Source organism: Prinia subflava, chromosome 5, assembly GCF_021018805.1.
Source record: "Prinia subflava isolate CZ2003 ecotype Zambia chromosome 5, Cam_Psub_1.2, whole genome shotgun sequence".
Taxonomy (NCBI): Eukaryota; Metazoa; Chordata; class Aves; order Passeriformes; family Cisticolidae; genus Prinia; species Prinia subflava.
The window spans coordinates 40,533,210-40,551,693 of record NC_086251.1 but is presented as its reverse complement, the minus strand read 5'-3'; the positions used below and the strand labels follow the sequence as shown (position 1 = coordinate 40,551,693).

At 48.6% G+C, this 18,484-nt stretch overlaps 1 protein-coding gene across 1 annotated transcript; it reads right to left on the bottom strand.

Moving 5' to 3' along the window:
* Window positions 1–219: 219 nt before the first annotated feature.
* DLST (dihydrolipoamide S-succinyltransferase) lies at window positions 220–16,602 on the bottom strand. The gene is made up of 15 exons (XM_063399000.1): window positions 16,446–16,602; window positions 12,015–12,048; window positions 10,647–10,695; window positions 9,548–9,603; window positions 9,126–9,200; window positions 8,677–8,732; window positions 7,880–7,991; window positions 7,227–7,385; window positions 6,861–6,946; window positions 6,094–6,191; window positions 4,104–4,234; window positions 3,473–3,546; window positions 2,542–2,625; window positions 1,866–2,033; window positions 220–1,403 (listed from the first exon to the last, which is right to left on the bottom strand). Exons 1-15 carry the CDS (start codon window positions 16,512–16,514, stop codon window positions 1,269–1,271), a joined length of 1,386 nt encoding a protein of 461 aa, XP_063255070.1. The 5' UTR covers window positions 16,515–16,602; the 3' UTR covers window positions 220–1,268.
* Window positions 16,603–18,484: the final 1,882 nt, after the last annotated feature.

Below are 18,484 nucleotides of genomic sequence, written 5' to 3'. Positions count from 1 at the left end.
CCTCCTCTTCGCTGGGAAAAGCCAATTCTTTGGGAGAGAGTTTGAGGACAGCAGTGTTCACAGGCAGGGAAGACTCAATTTAGTAGCACCAGCGATGGGTTCAGTTCCCATTGCCTCTTTTCTTTCACCAGCAGGTAACAGGACTCTTGCACTACACTCAGGATGCTGCTGCTGCCATAGTCCTCGTCCCCTCAAACACACTCCACCTTGCAGTCGTTGCACGGTTTTATTTCATTTAAAATCCGCTGTGTTAAATATTTTTGTTACAAGTTCTGTGTAGGGGGTAAGAGTAATAGACTCTGCAGGCACTAGCAACCCCCTCACCCCTCAATTCATGTGTGCGCTATCAGATTAAGAACTGCCCCCCTCCCCCAAAACCAGCACCCGCGGGCTGGGATATACATTGCAGTGAGAGGCCTGGCCCCCAGCTGTGTCTGGAGCAGGCCAAGCCCTGCACGCAGGAAGCCAGCAGTCAGATCCACTGCCAGTGAGCTGTGAGTCACCGAGAGCTGCTGGGGGCCGGTCCTCACCCCCAGCCGGGCATGTAATGGTGAAAGGGTTGTCCCAGGAACAGTGAGGCCTCCACAGAGGTCACGGGCTCTGCCCACCCCGACAAGAACATTCACGCCACAGTGACTGGGCTGGTGAAAGACAATCTCCAAGGGAAAGTAGGGGAGCTGCTACCCCGTGTTACTGTCTGTGGAGGGAGTGTAACTAGGGCACTGCCAGAAGCATAACACCTACCTCAAGCCCTGCTCTGACCAAAACTTTTCCTGCAAGTGGCCTCGGGGCCAGACCACCCTTGCAAGGCAGATGAGTGTGAAATATTTTCAAGCAAAACATGGACAGGACAGTAGCCTCTCCTCTCCCTCCCAGGAACCTTAGTGCTAGGCAATAAAGCTGAACCTGCCACGGAGGGGCAGGGAAGGGTACCCTAGCACAGCAGCAGCAAGCAGTTTCCAGTGGTATAGGACAAGCTAGAGGTGAGAGTTTGGTGCTGTGAGGGAGAGGATGCCACACAGATGACTCTGGAAAGGCAGTGCCATCAGTGGTTGGCCCACTGCATGGCAGTTCTTGTGAGATACTAAACCTTCATTAAACAAAATAGGAAAGGAGGTAGGAGCTATCCCCGTAATTCCCTCTGGGATAGCTCCAGTCACAGCGGAGGGAGAAAGACTGGAATGACCCCTGCCAGTTCCTGAATGCCCTGCATTGTCCCTGCTGGTGCTGCGCCCTGTCCTGGGTGGTGGTGTGGGGGTGTGGCTGCCCTACAGGTCGAGCAGCAGCACGCGGGGATCCTCCACCGCTGCCTTAATCTTGCGCAGGAAGGTCACGGCCTCTCTGCCGTCGATGAGCCGGTGATCGTAGGTCAGCGCCACGTACATCATAGGCCGCACCTCGATCTGGGGAGTGACACGGCATCAGTGAGCTCACTGCTCCTGCCTGCATGGTCCCCCCTACGAATTCAGGGGAGACCTGGCTTCTCACCACCCCCGATCCTGGGTTCAGGCCCTCCTGGATGTGTCCTGCCTGGCAAAATTACCTACCCACCCACCCAGGCTGGGTCCATGCCACATACAAGATCAGGTCCCCTCCTGGAACTGTTCCCTATCACAAAGGCTACAACCTCCTCTTTCCCGCACCTAAGCAGATTATAACCAGTTTGCCCACTCACAGATAGGACAAAGTCCCCTGCACAGCTTGGGCAAGTACCAGGGCCAGGAATGGTGCCCTATACCCATTAGTCTCTGCTCCTCCTTCACACTACTGTGTTTCAGAAGTGACACCAATCCTTTAGAGAAAGGTCCTCAGTCTGCTGAGCCCCATCCTCAGTTCACAATAACCCCCTGTGCAGGTCCACCTACCTTGCCTCCCACAGCCACAGGCCTGTCAAAGATGGCATGCATGCCTAAGATGGCAGACTGGGGTGGGTTAATGATAGGTGTTCCAAAGAGTGACCCAAAAACCCCACCATTGCTGATTGTGAAAGTGCCACCATCCATGTCTTCAATGGCCAGTTCATTCTTCCGTGCCTGGAAGTAACAGTAAGGTCTTAGAAAGCCATGCAGATCACAGAGTGCAAAGAACAAGGGTTTGGACATTCACTCTCTCCAGGAATAAATAATGATTTCAAGAGCTTTGCTTATTGATTTGTTCAGCTGAAAACCAGCACAAATTGCTCAAAAAATGCATCCTTAGATGTGAACATCTAGTGGCTTTGGGGAAGGATTCTCTCGCCTTTGCTTCCAACTCCTGCTTTTGCAGGAGACAGACACAGGGACTTCCACCCCAGGGCAGTTCAGCCTTGGCCTCTAAAGACAAAGATGAAGATGCACCATGTCCCTAATGCACAGATTGCAGTCTTCTGGAAGGGTAACAAGTAGAGCTGTCCTAGAAGGCAGAGGCACAGCCAGACATGTAACTGGATCCCTCTCAACAGCACAATGCAGTGTGTTAGAGAGAGACCAAATCAATACATGCCAATCCAGCACTTCCAATTCTTTCCATTCCTCCCAACCCTCTCTAGAAAACTTTCCTTACCTTCTCTCCCAACTCGTAGATAGCACGCTCTATGTCAGCAAAGTTCATGTTTTCTACATTCCTAACCACAGGGACCACCAGACCCTGAGGAGAAGCAAAGTCCATGAATAGCAAATTCAGTGCAGTGACACACAGATAGCTGTCATGGGGCAGGAACCTGGATACAGCCCCAGAGAGTTCCCACCTCCACCTCAGCCCACAGAGCAGCTGGTTGGCAGAGCTGCCTCACACCCTGGCAGTCTGACAGGAAACCTGGCATGACACACACCAAGGGTTGACACCTTAAATTGAGCCATCATCTTCGCCTTTGTTAGCCTATCTCATAAAATCAGGTTTGTCTGGAGCCGGCTCCACACTGATAAATTCCCAGCTGAGGCACTCAGAGGTTTCAGCTGGCATCTCCTTCTCTCACCTCTTTATGCTGGGCCTCCCCTAGACTTTGGGAGAAGACAGTGACAGAACTTCAGCCCCCATCAAACCTCTGTCTCATAACCTTCTAATCGAGAAGGTAATTCACTAATTCAACATCTGTAACTCCACCCCATACTCTCCCCGGACAGAAACATCTCTGTGGAACAGCACAGCAAAGTTAGCCAGAGAATCTTCAAAGCTTTTCCTGCCTATGTCATGGATTCATGACAAGAAAGGGTTTCCCTAATCTGGCCCCTAGTCATTAACAACTGAGATTTATATTGACCCTGTTACCAGATCTCTTATTAAGATGAATATAGTGGCAGAATATTCTTGGTCCCCCAACTTCTCTAAAAACCTATCTCAGCAGTCCATAATCTACCAGGTGTCTCATTTATACAATCAGTCTTATAAGTTAATTTCTGCTGCAACAGAGCACAAAGCTGAACTGGCTCAAAGTACATGATCATCCCACAGAAAAGGCTGTGGGAAGCATGGACAAAGCATCCAAGGTACCTACTCGGGGAGTTGCTACAGCGACACTGATGTCCACATAGTCCCTGTACACAATCTCTTTGGTCGTGTCATCAATCACTAGAAAGAGAAAAAAACTTGTGTTACATATGCAGAACCTAAGATCAAGGGTCTGACAGGCTACAAAATCATAACAACTTGCTCATGTCTAGCTTAAACATAACTCCAGAGTAGAATGAGCCCTCACTGCACCTGTGGGAGAGGCACCAGGATAGATGGAAAGAAAACAGTCCACACAGCTCAGTCCTCCTCAGTTATTCTCCCCTTGGTTATTCTGCTCTTCTGTGTTTCAGCAAGCACCTGACACCCCCAGGAACTGCGCTGTGCAGCCACCTGTACACCAACCAGCAGGCTCTGCCCTCTGCAGGCTGCATACGCATGGCTCCAGCCCCACTCTTGTCACCCCTTCCTAATTGAGTCCCTTTTGGCAAGCTGTCCTCTACCTACATAGGTGGCTTTAGCAAATCAGCTGCAGTGTGCAGGACAGTCCCCCCTTTTCCTGTGTATTGCACTTGCTGCTCCAAGCTACTGCTCTTGCCATGGACTTGGCCACTTGCCTTCCCCTGTTCTGCCGTGTTGCCTAGACACGCAAGTCACCAGCAAGGGTCACCACTCACCTGCATTCACAACAGGCTGGTCCTGCAGAGCAAAGGCTGCAGCTTTCACAAACGCTGACATGAAACCTAGCTTCAGGTTGTGCTTTTTCAGAAAGGTGTCCTTGTGTACAGTTCTCATCTCCCGGATGTTGCTGCAAAAGACACGACAGCACTGGTAAATGGGGAATCCAAGAAAACGTCGTTCCCTCACACTGTAACAGATTTCAGTGCCAGCCCCAAGGATGCAAATCCACGGCACCAAGTGGAAAACCTCCTCCAGCCTGCTGCAAAACCCTTCACATATCATAGGTACTGAACACGGCTCTAAGAATCAAATGGAAACTGGTCCTGGACCACGCACTCCACAGCCAGGGTAAACCTGCAAGGCCCACACTGCCAGGCATACAAGCAAGATGGGGCATGGCATATTTCCTGCTTAGGCCTGATGTTGCCACCTATTCCCTGGACACACCAGTGCTCATACCGGTGTGGCACCACAGACACCAAATGCAGGTGTGGCTGGGCTGACACAGAAGGATGAAAAAGCAAGAAATGCAAGAAGCAGTAAACAGGCAGGAATTAAATCGAAGTAGTCAAAGGAAAAGACCTCAGCCACTCTGCAAATCCAGCACCAGACAGCACAACACCACCTTTGTACCCAACTCTCTGGCTTTGGGAGTTCAGTGAATATGAAAGGAATTTTCCCAGGTGCTATGATAGTGGGTGCCAGTCCAACCACAGCTCTTGACCAGACTAATCACATTTTCCCACTGTTTCCCATTGTTTCTATTAATCAAAATTGAGGTCATTTACAAAACATCAACTAAGCTGTGTTTACAAGCTCTACCTATTCCAGGCTAATACCAGATGCTGAGGAATTGCATTCATCCCTTCCCCCTTCAGAGACCTTGAGTCTTTGAAGAGACAGTTTCACCAAGGAGCAGGATTTTCCATGGTTTAGAGTGTTTGTTTTCCTGCGCCTAACCTTGTTTAGGGTTAGGATTACCGCCCAAAGACATTAGTGCCTCCCAAGACACAAGCACTGCAGCAATGAGGATGCAGCTTGCTGTGGTCCTGGCTCATTAAGGCCTCCTCCTTTCAGACACTGACCCCCGTGGGAAGCAGGAGGCCCCAGCACAGGTCTTCACGAATCAACTTCACAGTAATCAATCCAAACCACATTACCAGATGCAATGAGAGCCCCAGGCTGGCGTAAAGCGACACCTCAGTGAGCCTCTGAGAGGAGATAAAGCAGCAGCACTTCCCTCCAATAAAGACTATTTTGCCAGCCTTATTGTTCTGAGACCCAAATATTTACATGTTTTGTCTTAAGGAGTAGCATAGGATTTCACAAGGCAATTTGATTTGAGCACAATTTCCCCTTAATGCATTGTAACATAAGCTGCCCACCCTCCAAAGACATTAGTGTGCTCAGTCCACACAAGCACTTGAGTCAGGAGCCCCCCACCTGCTTGTGAGGATGGGGAAGGGTGCTGGTTTGTCTCTGGAAAGCTGTACCATCTGACAGCAAAGGCCTTAGGCCTAAGCAATGCTCACCTGAAGGGCTGATGAGTCCTGGAGAACTAACTCACCTGAAGTTAAATACCACCAAAAGCAGTAACCTGGTGGAGTGGCAGAAAGCAGATGCTACATCTTGCTGCCTTCTAACAGCCATTATATACAAGTGATACCAGCTCCTTCTGGTCTTCTGCTCAACATTTACCAGTCTTCCACCAAAACGCCCACAGAACAGCAACCAGAGACTACCCCTGTTACAAGCAGCAGATGGCTCCCAAGGAACGACAGGCCATTAGGAAGCCATGTACCCCTCATACCACAACACCAACATGGTCCTGAAGAAGCTGTGCAGGCTGTGGTACACACCTAAGAGGTCCCAAAAGACATGGTGCCAATCTCTCAGAGAAAAACTTGCAAGGTTTTGACTGCTACTTAAAGATGACTGCCTTCATCTGTTTCTACTCAAGGAGGGAAAAAGAGGTTTGCTCCTCACCTCATATCGATCTCATTGAAAGTGGTCAGCATGGCACAAGTATTCTGAGCCTCTTTCAGCCGCTGCGCAATACGCTGACGCATCCTATTCATTTTCACCTGCAAATTGAAAAGGTATAAGCAGAAGCTGCCTCAAGCTTATCCAAGGGTAAGATGCACAAGAAACCCAAAAGGCCCTTCTCTTGCCATCTGGTTGACTACATGCCTAGGGCCAAGGTTTTCATTCTAGGTCAGGACCACAATGGGCTGAGGAGTTTATTTCACTGCTCAGCTCAACACACAGTCCACTTGAAAAGCAGTGCTGAAATGCATCACCAGTATAGCTACTTCTGACCTCTGCATTCCTCAAGACCTCCAAGCATGCATAGCTTTCCATGTGGCTAATGTGAGATGAGCAAGACTGCTAAGAAAGCAGGCTGCTCAACCATGCTCTCTTAAGAATGCACAAGACAGCTTCAGCAACCTCAACCCTTTGCTGAGGGCTTGTGGACAAACCAAGCAGATCACACTGAGCCCTTCTGTCCTGAGTCAGCAGAGCTCAAGACAAAACTTTTGCCAAGAAAAGACCTGTGCCGGATTGGTCCAAGCTCCTCCTCCACAGCACTCAAAAGCGGTTCCCTCATGTAGAGAATTTTCCCACTTGTCACAGCTCTACTGAGCTGGGTGTGTACAGGTGGATATGGACACATCTGGAAAGTTGAAGGCTTATGCCAGAGATTATCACCTAGCAACAGAAGAGCAGGCAAGGCCCCTGTTCCCACAGCTTACCCTATGCTCTGATCTGGCACCTTTGGTGGGCACTGCCTCCCCAGGAGGAGCTGCTGCTGGGGCTGCAGCCGGCTTCACAGCAGACACTGAAGGTAAAAAACACATCAGTCAAAACCAGAAGCCAGGTAGAGAAAGCCCTGAGGTAGAAAGCACATTTGAGCTCCTTGCTTAAGCAACACAGTATGGAAGCAGCCCTGAATTAGGCTGGGAAGGTTCCAGGCATAGCTGAGCAATCCAGTCTGGAGCATGCAGGGCAATACTGGAGGAGGCCTTCACCATAAATGCCTCTGTTTGCTGTCTTTAACCTTACACACTCTGCCCCAAATAAGAGAGACTCAAGAACAGGAACAAAGGGCTTTGCCTCACCTGGTTTGCTGTCAATGGGCTGAGCTGACACAGGCGGCACTGGCGGCATTGTAGTGGGAATTGGTGCTGCAGCAGGGGGAGGAGCAGGTGCAGCTACAGGTTCAGGGGCTGCAGGAGGAGGAGGAGGGGCTGCTGCAGGTTTAGCCTTGGCAGGAGCAGCTGAAAGACAAGGAAGAACCATGGTGAGGGCACTAGCTTCCAGTGGCAGAGATCTGTGAGTCCAACCAAGCTAACAAAAGTAAACCCTCAGGCAGAGTACCTTTATGTTCTCAGCACTACTGAGCTGACAGAAGCCACCACAAGAGAAAGCCATTGTGAAAGTGTTTTACTCATCAACCCTCTTAACCTCCTCACTGGAGGAGGCTGGGTGCTACAGAGAACAGGGCACAGAAGGGAATTAGGGGAATTCTTAACTAGTTACAGCTAAGAGCTCAGTCTCCTCCCAAGGGAACAAAATGGAAGATCCCCCTCAGAAGGACTAAAATGATGCTTTTCTAATGGACAACAGAATAGGAGTATTTTCTTCCAGTTACAGAGGCAGATGGAGGAATTATTTAACCTCTCTCAGGATCCCTCTAAATGCTTTGGTTTCATCTTCAGAAAAAACTGGTGGAAACACAAAGGCCTATGCAAGTTCTACATGCCTAACTTACCTCCAGTTTTCCTGAGTTTGAATAGAGGTGTCCCCCCTTCCACTTTGCCACCATCGGGTACCAGAAGGGCTTCAATCACACCAGCTGCTGGGGCTGGAACTTGCACTGATGTCTGAAAAAAAAGAAAATCAGTGAAATTCTCCCAAACACTGGTTGGAGAACAAGTGTCCAAGAGAAGTTGCCAATATGTACAGAGATACACATTGTAATTTGGCACAGACAGCAGCCATGTCTCACACTATTTGCACCAGTTTTTCACACCCTCCACCAGGACTTTGTGCCAATAGTTAGAGGCTTTAGGAGATGATGGCAGTGTGATGTATAGCCTGATCTCCAGGGTGTATCAAGAACTGACCCACTGCCAGCATCTTCCTGACAGCAAAGCTGAAAACAGAACATGGCAGAGAATTCAGCAAGAACTCCAAGCCTTAACACTCCTTTCAGGAGTGGATAAACTTAAAGCCTAAATTTAAAACAACCTGTGGCTTGCAGATTTCTCCTTTGTTGAAACACAAACAGGTTTCAAAACTCAGAGCACTCAGACTGGAAGGAGTAGAATTACAGCTCCAATAAACATCAACACCAGTGATGATTAATCAAATGGATGAGTAAGGGTTATCAATAATTCTCACTTAAGGCACAGCAAGTTTTCACACTAGATGAGAAAAGCTTTTCTCCATGAAGAGAGCAGGAGACACAGTCAGGGCCCTGCAGGCTCTAGGAGCTCTTAGCAGGAGAGAAGCCATACAGGGTACCTGCTACAGAACTAGAAAAGGTTTTGGTCCAGAAACTCCTACCTTGTCTGTTTCAATCTCACACACCACTTCATCTTCTGCCACTGTGTCTCCAACAGCTGAATGACAGATATGAAGACCACTGTGAGGAGGGAGGTGTGCTCCAGCCTCCCCCCTTTACCCACAGCAGTTTCCCCACACTAACCCATAAGTTTTTCATCCCAATTCTCCACAACTTCTAAAGACAACACTAGCTCAAGCAATTACTGCACAGTTACAACTCCATCTTAGATATCTCCCTTCATCCAACACTACCCTTGACAGAGAGGTGATGAGGCAGTAACTGCAATCCTTACCCCTTAGCAGAGCTGCAATTAAATGCCTCATTTGTCACAGACTGAAAGGCACAGAGCAGGATGTCAGTCAGTGAACTGTAATGCATCCCCAAAGTGTCCAACACAGCAGTAACAGCAATAAAAATTTCAGGGAAGAGGCAAGAGGCAATTGCTTACCTTTCTCCCACCTGACATCTCCTTCTGTGACTGACTCTGCAAAGGCTGGTGTGTTCACTGTAACCACGTCATCCCCTGTGAGAGAGACAAACAGACTTGACTGCATCCAGAGCTAAAAAATTATGGCATTGCTTCATTCTTGTCATCACAACTCTGCTAAAGGGGGTAGGCCATCAGACATCAATTGCTATCCGTCCCCTTGCTTCAACACTGGTCAACATTTAAACACCAGAGAAATTCACTTTTGACTGAAAGCCACATTGTGACATGAATGCCAGACAAAATCTTCAGGGCCCTGGGGATATAAACCCTGAGTCATCCCTGCAGGCAGTGAGCCTTGACCAAGGATGGAAGGCAGCTGTTGGCAGGACAGCAGGAGGTCGCAAAAGAAGCATCACACTAATTCCTGACTTTTTACTTACTATGTACCGCAGTGGTTCTGAAGTAGCGGACAGTGAAGACACTGGAGCTATTTACTCTGCAGAAAGAGAGAAAAGCATAAACACACAAGAACATTCCTCTGCAGGCTGCCGGCACCAAGCTCAGGTACAGAATTTACATTTGCTTAACTGATGTGAAAGGCTGCTTGGCTGTTCTGATGTATTTGTTCCAAAGGACTCCTACTTACTGTTCAAGCTGCAACAATCCAGTAAGAAATGAAACATTACATCCTACCATTATTAGTGCTCTCAGAAACTCAATGAGAATTTTTCAAGTATGGAATTTTAATTTAGACAGACAACCCAACAGAACCCTTGTGGTTTAAATACTGATTAAAGGGTGACCTGGCCAGCCCATGCAATGCCCAAGACTAGTGCAGCAACAATTTTTTTACCTCCAGATTAGGACTGTCATCTCTGTAGAAGTTGTTAGATTGCTCCAAAAAAGAGAAAAGCACCATAAACTGCCTATGGCAACGCATCCAAAATCCAGCTATTTCCCTCCACCATGTTTCTCCACAGGGAGCTGGCAATCCCAATCATTCCAAAGGATGATTTTTATATCTACTGACATCACATTCGGAAAACACTTGGAAACAAATGTGCTTTAGCATTTCCTCTAGTGCAGGCTACTTTGTAAAACAGACCGGTATTTCAGGCTTTTATGCATGTACTCTTACAGTTATTTCCCCAAATACATTTTTATAAGACCTCCTCAGTAATGTAAACCCTGACATATGAACAACAGCTCTGTCAATGACCCCACTTCTCCTGACAGAAAACCTACCAGGAGACCATGATAGAGCAAACAAACCTCTAGTCATATAATCAAAGGGTAGAAATCCATTTATTGCTGTTTTCCTCACTCCCGTCCCTTCCCTGTCTCAGCATCCAGTTGCAGACAAAGCCTATTCTTGGTTTCCAACCTGCAGAATCTAGATTTCCTTAGGGCTAGCTACATGTTCCTACGATGTGCACAGGATTTCATGACAGCCAACCATATTCTGTTTCTCAGATCTCACATCTTATGGCTAGAGCAGCCCCAGTCCTCCCATGTGACACTTTTCCTGTGGATACTTACACAAGCTTCCTGCTGTTTGGGTAAGCCAGTCCTTGGCTCCCAGACACACCTGTGAATGAGAAAGGAGTTACCCACAGCAACACTATCCAGCTGTCCAGCCCTTAAGTATCCCTGTCAGATAAAAGGTGGCAGAGGACACTGCTGCCCACCCTGAAAGATGTTTGGGACCAAGTGGGGAATATAACCATGCAGAGACACCTCAGTGCCATCAAACCTGCCCAGAGCTGACCAGAACAGTGGTCTTGTCTTCATCTAGATTTACAGGGATGGGGAAAACGATTATAGCTGGGCAACAAAGCTAATAAGGATAACTTTGAAAAGGGCAAACAAAGCAGCAGCTACCCTGCTCAGAGCAAAACCAGGAAAGAGCTATGAGGAAACCACCTCCAGGACTGCTGAGTTATCCACACCCATATGAAGAGTAGGAGCAAGGTATTAGCCCTGTAAGAGGCACACCCAGGAAGCCTCACAGTTGCACAGACAGCTAAGGAGGAAAAAAAAGGACTGAAAAGAGGGTGCAGGGCACAGTAACGAGCCACCATCATCCCTCTTCTCTGCCCACTGCCTGTCCAGAGAAATTATTTTCTAAAACTCGTAACAGGGAAATACTTGCACAGCTTCCCAGTTTCACAAAGCTCACGGTTCCCTTCCCACACTGCTCAGATGCCCTGACACTGCAATTTTTATTACGAACTGAACTCCTGTCCTTTGCCTCTTATAGGCCACTGGGCAATTTTCCAGACTGATCTTAAAGAGAGTCAGCGTAGTAACCGGAGAACATAATTATCTCAATTACACAATGCCAGAGGGAAGAACCATTTCCCCACTTTATTTTTTAAAAAAGCAACACAATTTCTACACCATCCCCTGCTAAATAGTTGATATTGGAACTCTAGAGACCAAAAAAGATAAGCAGATTTAACTGGTTTTTCAAAGTGGAATCAGAAGTGAGTAAAGTAATGCTACACAAACACTGTACAGCTAGAAAAAAACAGAGCTCTAAGGAAAAACAGTTTAAGCACCGAAATGGAGTTCACAGGCACACTAGATTTGGCATGTCACTTAATATTCACCCATTGTTTTCAAATAAGTTTCTTGGAGAGTTAAGGCTCTGCAACAGCATGTGCTTCAAGCACTGCAATGCTTAAATACACTGTGCTGCTGCTGTGAAATCTTCACCAGAGGCAAATGAATCAGGCAGCATGTACCTCAGGCAAAGAGGCACTCCCATGGAAACTTAGCTCATTCCACTGCTTCTTCACTACATGACTGGTAGAAATAAACTCCAATCAGACCTGTTACCAACCTCCATCATCAGCTCTGCTCTTTTCTAGGTAGCCTGAAGTGAAGTAAAAGTGTAAGACTTACCAGACAGAGGGCATCTTGCCAGAGTACAGTTCCCCTGTCAGAGAGAAGAGGATGTATCAGTATTGCAGGAAGACAAACCCATCCCAGAGGGACTTACGTTTTTCCCTGAGACCTAAATCAGACACAGGACCCAGCATTCCCATGCTCCAGTCTGCAGGCATGCCACTTTCCCACAGTGTGCTAGAGCAGGAGAGCACCTATGCCCTTCTCTACCCTTTGTTTCCTCCCAGGGTGCTTTATGATGCAGTGATGTTAAATTTGATGCTTTCATTTCCCAGTTCTGGATCCAGAAGTTTTGACCTTCTCATGTACACTTTGCTCTTTAAGAAGGAACAGATTTCCAATAAAATTTGTTTTGAATGACAGGTAGGTACTGGATATAATGAAAAAACATCCCATGATGTTTACTCCTACAGTCACGAATGCAGCATCTAGGGTTTTAAATTATTTTTTTCTAAAGCTATGGAGCCTTTGAACTCCAGAAGGCCAGAATTCCTCTCAGTGCCAAAATTTTTACTGCTGTCAGTTAACCAGGAATTCCACCTTCTTTGATGTTTCACTTCATACCTGTGTAATCATTGACTGCACTCCTAGCTCAGCATAACGGCGCTCAAAAGTAGAAGACATTTCAAAATATTCCAGTTACTTCCCCTATGTTATTACACATTTCTCTCACATCAAACCTGCAGGATTGGAGAAGCTAAGAGCTCTTTAAAAGCAATATGAAAATAGCACTGTAACGACAACTGAAATGCACTTGACTGGCTTAGAACAGCAGCAATTTAAGAGCTCAAAGCACTCTTATCCAGCAGCTAAGGTAAAAGTTAGATTTCCTTCACACTTTCAGGATCTGAAGTGAAGTTTGCATACAAGCTGGATGGGATATAACTGACCTTAAATATCAAAATAATTTTAGGAGCTATGTGGCAAGACAATACAGACACCAAGGACCAACAATATACTTCAGCTTGGCTCACCATCTACAGGACAACTGCAGCATACAAAAGCATATTCAATGAACACTTCATATCAAAACTACTAACAGGCCTGGAATCAAGCCCTTGGTGGTTTAATTATCCAAGCTTATAAATGGATTTGACTTGTTGCATATTAACACAGAGTGAGCTCAGTGATCAATGGGCAATTCAACAGGGTTAAGATTAGCTGTGCCAAGGATGCAGGCAGTCAATATGACTTACTGCTAAGCTCCAGCACAACACCATGCAGCTACCCCACTTGCCAGTTCACTGCAGGGATCAATGATCCTGAACCAAGAGTCCTGCAAAACCGGCTGCTGGCAGGGCCTGCTGGAGCCCCTGCCCCAGGTCTGGTTGGGTAAGGGAAAGCAGGAAGCACTGTGCAGACTTTGTAGAGTTATCTTGAATGCTACAATGCCTAATCTTGGTGCAGCACGGGCCCCTGCTAATTCAGATCTGGTTTGTGTAGAGCCAGCTCTAAACCAGGGTCAGTAAGACTAACTCCAACTTCACTCCACTGGGTCAGCTGTCTAGAGCACCACAATCCTCAGCACTCTGTATTGATCACATTTTCCCCACTTTCTGTAGTGTCCCAGATAGCATGGAATCAACCACAAACTGAGTACCAAGCAACCTAAGTTTCCCTCTACCCACTAATGTTTCCCTGGGTGTTTTATTTAAAAAAGCATTTAAAGGCATTCCTAGCATGCCAGACAATAAATTGTTAAGAAAGGAACAGCCTCAGACTGAAGCAAAACCAGACAATTTTATTTGCTCAGGACCACTATTATGTGAAGTCAAAACAAAAAGGAATGTTTAGAAGGCCTATCCTAAAATAAACTGTTGTAAAAAAACACATCTGCAGCTCTCTTCCATCACTGGTGTCAGGTCTGTGTTCTACAACTGCAGCAAAATTAAGGAAAAATTGCTATCACTTCACCCTTTGTCTTTAAGATTAACAAGTTAGGCAAAAAGCTTAACGAGAGGAGGAAGTCACTAATAAAAGATACTGTGATTTTCTGCAGATTACATTCTGCAGAACTGCTGTGTGTCTATCTCTTAACACAGCAACTCAGAGACGAACATACAGCTTCAGGAGACATTGGACAGGGCTGCCTCCTGTTCCCTTTTTTTCCTGAAGGAATCATTTTGATTGCATTTGTTCCTGGATCACTTGGCTAAATTTGTCCTCTGCCTTCTGTTGGAGCTTTTTCAGTGAGAATGGGAATATTTCAGTTTTGCTACCTGGCGTTAGCATTTTGGGTCACTTCATAAAGAGTCTTCACTTCGGGAAAGAAGTCTTGGTCTAATTAGCCAGTGATTCATGTGCCAAGTGATTAATACTTCCCTCTCGTTTCACATGACTTCTAAGAGTTGTTTTTATAACTGTTGTTACGTCAAAGTGACCCTGGCATGTACCGTCCCAAGCCGCACCTTTCAAGAACCCATCACCTTCCAGAAGGTCACTACACACTGAAATAAATGATGGAATACAGCAGCTAAGGCAACAGCCTGTGCACCGACAGTGAGGGACCAGTTCAGCCAGGGAATCTGATGAACTTGACTGTGCAGCTCATGTCAGTGGAGGCAAACCAGAAGGCAGTGCTCTGCAGCTCCAACAACAGGCAAAGCAGCAGTTGGTTCTCCAGCCATGGCTTCTTTGAGAGCAAAGCAGCTGCTGCTTCACCAATGATGAGCACAAACCACTGCTAGAGGTGAAAACCCCATTGCACGGCTTTCACGGGTATCAAAACAATTATATACAGCATGGGAAGACAGACGCCAAGATGGGATGGAGATAACAGTGCTGAGTGGTGAGGGATACTGTTACTAGGACAACAGGCTCAGAACTCCTCCAGCATGAGGGGAGGATCAAACAGGGAAGAGAAAGTTTTTTACAAACTGCTGCCCAGATAACTGAAGGATTTGATTGTCAAAGCATTTGATGCGGCTCCTGATCAAACCAATCTTTTCCAGACTAGCTCTTCTCTGGACTTTTTCACATATCCTTCAATGACTGCCTGCCCCTGCCCAGACTCTTATGTGCCACATGCTATTGATGCACATTCATGGTTTCTACTCAATATCAGTTCAGGACCTTTTCTTCTTTTACAGGCAGTCAAAATCCAGTAGACCCTTCCTCACCCTCATCTACTCCACTCTTCTCCCGTTCAATCCTCCACTTCTGAATTTTGTACATCTACTGTTCTCACTTCTGCCATCAGAGGTTTGCAAAGTTCTGGAATTCCTTTCTATCTCTCCAAAAAGCCTGTATTATGTCATAATCAAAATTTACCTTTCGTATCGCTGCTCAAATGGAAATCAAACCACTACAACTTTTCCAGTCCACCTAACAGGTTAATTAGCATTCAGCCTAAAACCTCCTGATTTTCAGACTAGTTTTGTAAAAGGTTTGAATACTACATCTGACTTCTCTCTGTTCCTTATAATTACACAGCATCACTGAGAGCTGATGAAGTGTAAATATTGCTAAAATGCCATTTTAGAAGCTTGTTTAAACGGCACTATAACCAATTTGTCTCCACATATATGTATAAGAAACTGTAACCATACAGTTCCAAGTAAGCTGTTCATGATGCAGTTTTACAGTTATACAAATGTATTTATAAAAATAAACGTGCCATTACGTTACAATCAGTTGTGAACACTTGGTCGCCTACATTTACAGGACGTCTAAAATCAGATCTCATGTTCTTAGGCTCCAGCTGGTCACTGGAAGTGATCTTTCTCGTCCTGTAGGTATGTACATACATGTGCGTGCACACGAAGCTGTGCATGTTTGCTATTTAAACGGAAGATGTGTGCAGCGGTCACTGAACGACAGGGCCCAGCTGGCCAAGGGCAGCCCCAGGGTTAAGTAGCTCCCGGGCTCTGTCAGCGCACGCTGCAGCCAGCAGAGGTTCCCGCCGTCTGCGGCGGTTCAATGACTGCCCTGAAAACCGAGTACGGAATTTGAACAACCACCCGCACACCGCCGTGCTGCCGTTCGTGGCCGGGCGCACCCCGGCCGGGGCTCTCTGTCAGCGCAGGCCACCGGCACCGGCTGCCGACAGCGAGGGCCCCGAACGCTACAGCACTGACAGGCGGGCACGGCGGCGCCCGGGAGCGGCGGCGCTCAGAAGCCCTTCCCGCCGGTCAGCTCTGCCCGGGGCCGCTGCGCCGCCGCCCTTCCCGCCGGGCCGGGCCGGGCCGGGCGGCAGCGGGGCAGCGGCACCGGCTGGGAAGGGGCAGCGCCGCGCTCACCGCAGCCCCTGCTGGGGGGCGGCCTCGCCGCCCCTTCCTGCGCCCGGCCCTGCCGCGTCCCGGGGCGGCGGCGCCGAGCGCCAGGCAGCAGGGGACGCGTCCCGGTGCCCTTGGCGCCGCCGACCTCGCCCGCCCAGCCGCCGCCCTCCCTCGCCGCCCCGCTCCCCGCGGCCGGTGCCCCGGGCCGTACCTGTCGGAGGGCGCGCAGCGAGCGGCCCAGCGCGCGGCCGAGGCAGCGGGACCGCCACAGCGGCACCATCGCGGCGGCGGCGGCGGCGGCGGCGGGAGGGGCCGCAGGGCGGACACCGGAACCAGGCCCGGCGCGAGGCGGAAGCGCGCGGGGCCGCACCAACCTGCCCAGAACGGGGGGAGCAGCCGGGGGCGGGACCACCGCCAGCGGGGCGGGGCCGCGGGGTGTGGGGCTGCGGGGCAGGGCCAGGCCCGGGACGAGGGTCTACTCATAATATTCCTATGTATTACCAAATATGTAATAATATATGTATTAATACCTTCTATGTAACATATGTTACATTAAATATTATTATTTACAGGTCACATACATATAAAATATCTATGTATTACATACGTTTGTATAAACACATGCATATCTATCTAGAGATGTTATTATATGTAATAGCATATGTATGTGTGTAATAAATAACCCTGTGCGTTATGAAGAGTCCCGTTTCCTGAGGCTCTTCTTTGAACCAGCCCTGGGTTGCTGCATCCATGGTTCTCCTGCTCACCTTGGCAAGCCATGGGGCTGAATTTGTGTGGGATGGGATCGCTGCAAGCATCACTCAGCGGGATGCTCAATGGGCAATGAGGTCATCTCGCCGTGGCAAACAGGAGAGTGACTCCATAAACAAGCCCTCAGGTGTGCTCTGTATGTTGAAAACATTTGAGAATTCCCCAGCCAGCTTCTGTTTTCTGCCTGCTTCCAGGCAGGGAACCACAGGTGGAAGAAAACTCAAGGAAGCTATTTACAGATTCTGAGAATCAGCCTGGGATAGTTGTAAAGGGATGTCTGGCAGCCAGGCATCTCTCAAGGACCCAAGAATGGGTTATGCTCATGTACTTAATTTAGCCACTGTTTAATAATATATGAAGGGTAAACTCCAAGCTTTAAAATATGAGATCATTTCCAAAGGAAAGATGTTGAATAAAAATCAACAGGGGATAGTCTCTGAGGCTTTGAGGATGAGCTGACTGCTCTAATAAGAGGTAATTGAGCCAGAAAGGCTCTCTGCCAGGGATTTCTCTGTGATTTGTCTTTTGAAGGCTAATATCCTTGAACCTGATATCACCTGATGTCGACTGCTTTTAACCACAGTCTCCTGCCCACCCAATGAATACACTAGGCATTGCCACGCTCAGTAAGCATGTGGAAGCAAAGCCCCAGGAGTGGCATGCATGGCTAGACTTTGCCCACCCACCCACAGCTCCTTCATGAGAAGTGTTTGACAGCCACATGTGCTGCCAGGGCAGGTAGGTTTGTCCTGGGGCTGGGGTCAGGATGTGCTCAGCTGGGAGTGATGCCAGCTCTGCTGCTGCTGTATCTGTAGCTCCCTGCAACAAGTGAGGGACTCTGTGTTGCTGCGTTTCCTCTGTTGTCCCATTTTTTGGCCATGCCCTGTGCTGCAGACCTCCAGAACAGCCAAAATGCCTCTGTGCCTCCATGGTGCAGGATGTCGGAAATGCCTGGCCACTTTCCGTGGAAGATGGGTAGTTGGTGGGATCTGGGCCAGCTCCTTCCTTGCCTGTGGCACTGCTTGTCAGCCTATTTGAGTGGTCTCACCAACAGTTCATCATCCTGGGTCCTGAATGGGGTTTCTGGCCAAATTCCAGGGGAAAATTGTTCTGGGCCTCTGCCCACCTGGGCAGCCACAGCACCTGATAACCCTTGCCTGTCTGGCTCCAGAGGCTATGAGAGGGAGACAGCAGGGAAGGTGGCTGGACGCTGGTGTTGGACCTGACCTCCTGGATGTCCATCTGCATATTCAGAAGTCGTTCCCAGCTGGTTGGCTGCCTCCGGCCTCCCCACTCCCTCTTTAAAGGCCCTGAGCGCAGCGGGAGGACGCGCGGCGCTGCCCCTGCGGCATCCCGCGTTCCCGGGGCCGCCGCGGGCACCGCGCTCCCCGCAGCGGCCAGAGGGATGCGGCCGGGGAAGGCTCTGGGGGGAATTGCCGTCTGGAGGGACTGCACGCTGCTCCCGTGCTCGGCTCTCCC

What these genes read in the sequence shown, in the direction of transcription:
- DLST (XM_063399000.1), bottom strand. Translation starts at nt 16,514, where the DNA reads ATGGTGCCGCTGTGGCGGTCCCGCTGCCTCGGCCGCGCGCTGGGCCGC. An exon ending in CCAGCCTGTTGTGAATGCAG is followed by an intron (nt 3,547 to 4,103) that starts GTGAGTGGTGAC and finishes TTCTCTTTCTAG; the next exon opens with TGATTGATGACACGACCAAA. An exon ending in TCGCTGTAGCAACTCCCCGA is followed by an intron (nt 2,626 to 3,472) that starts GTAGGTACCTTG and finishes GCTTCTCCTCAG; the next exon opens with GGTCTGGTGGTCCCTGTGGT.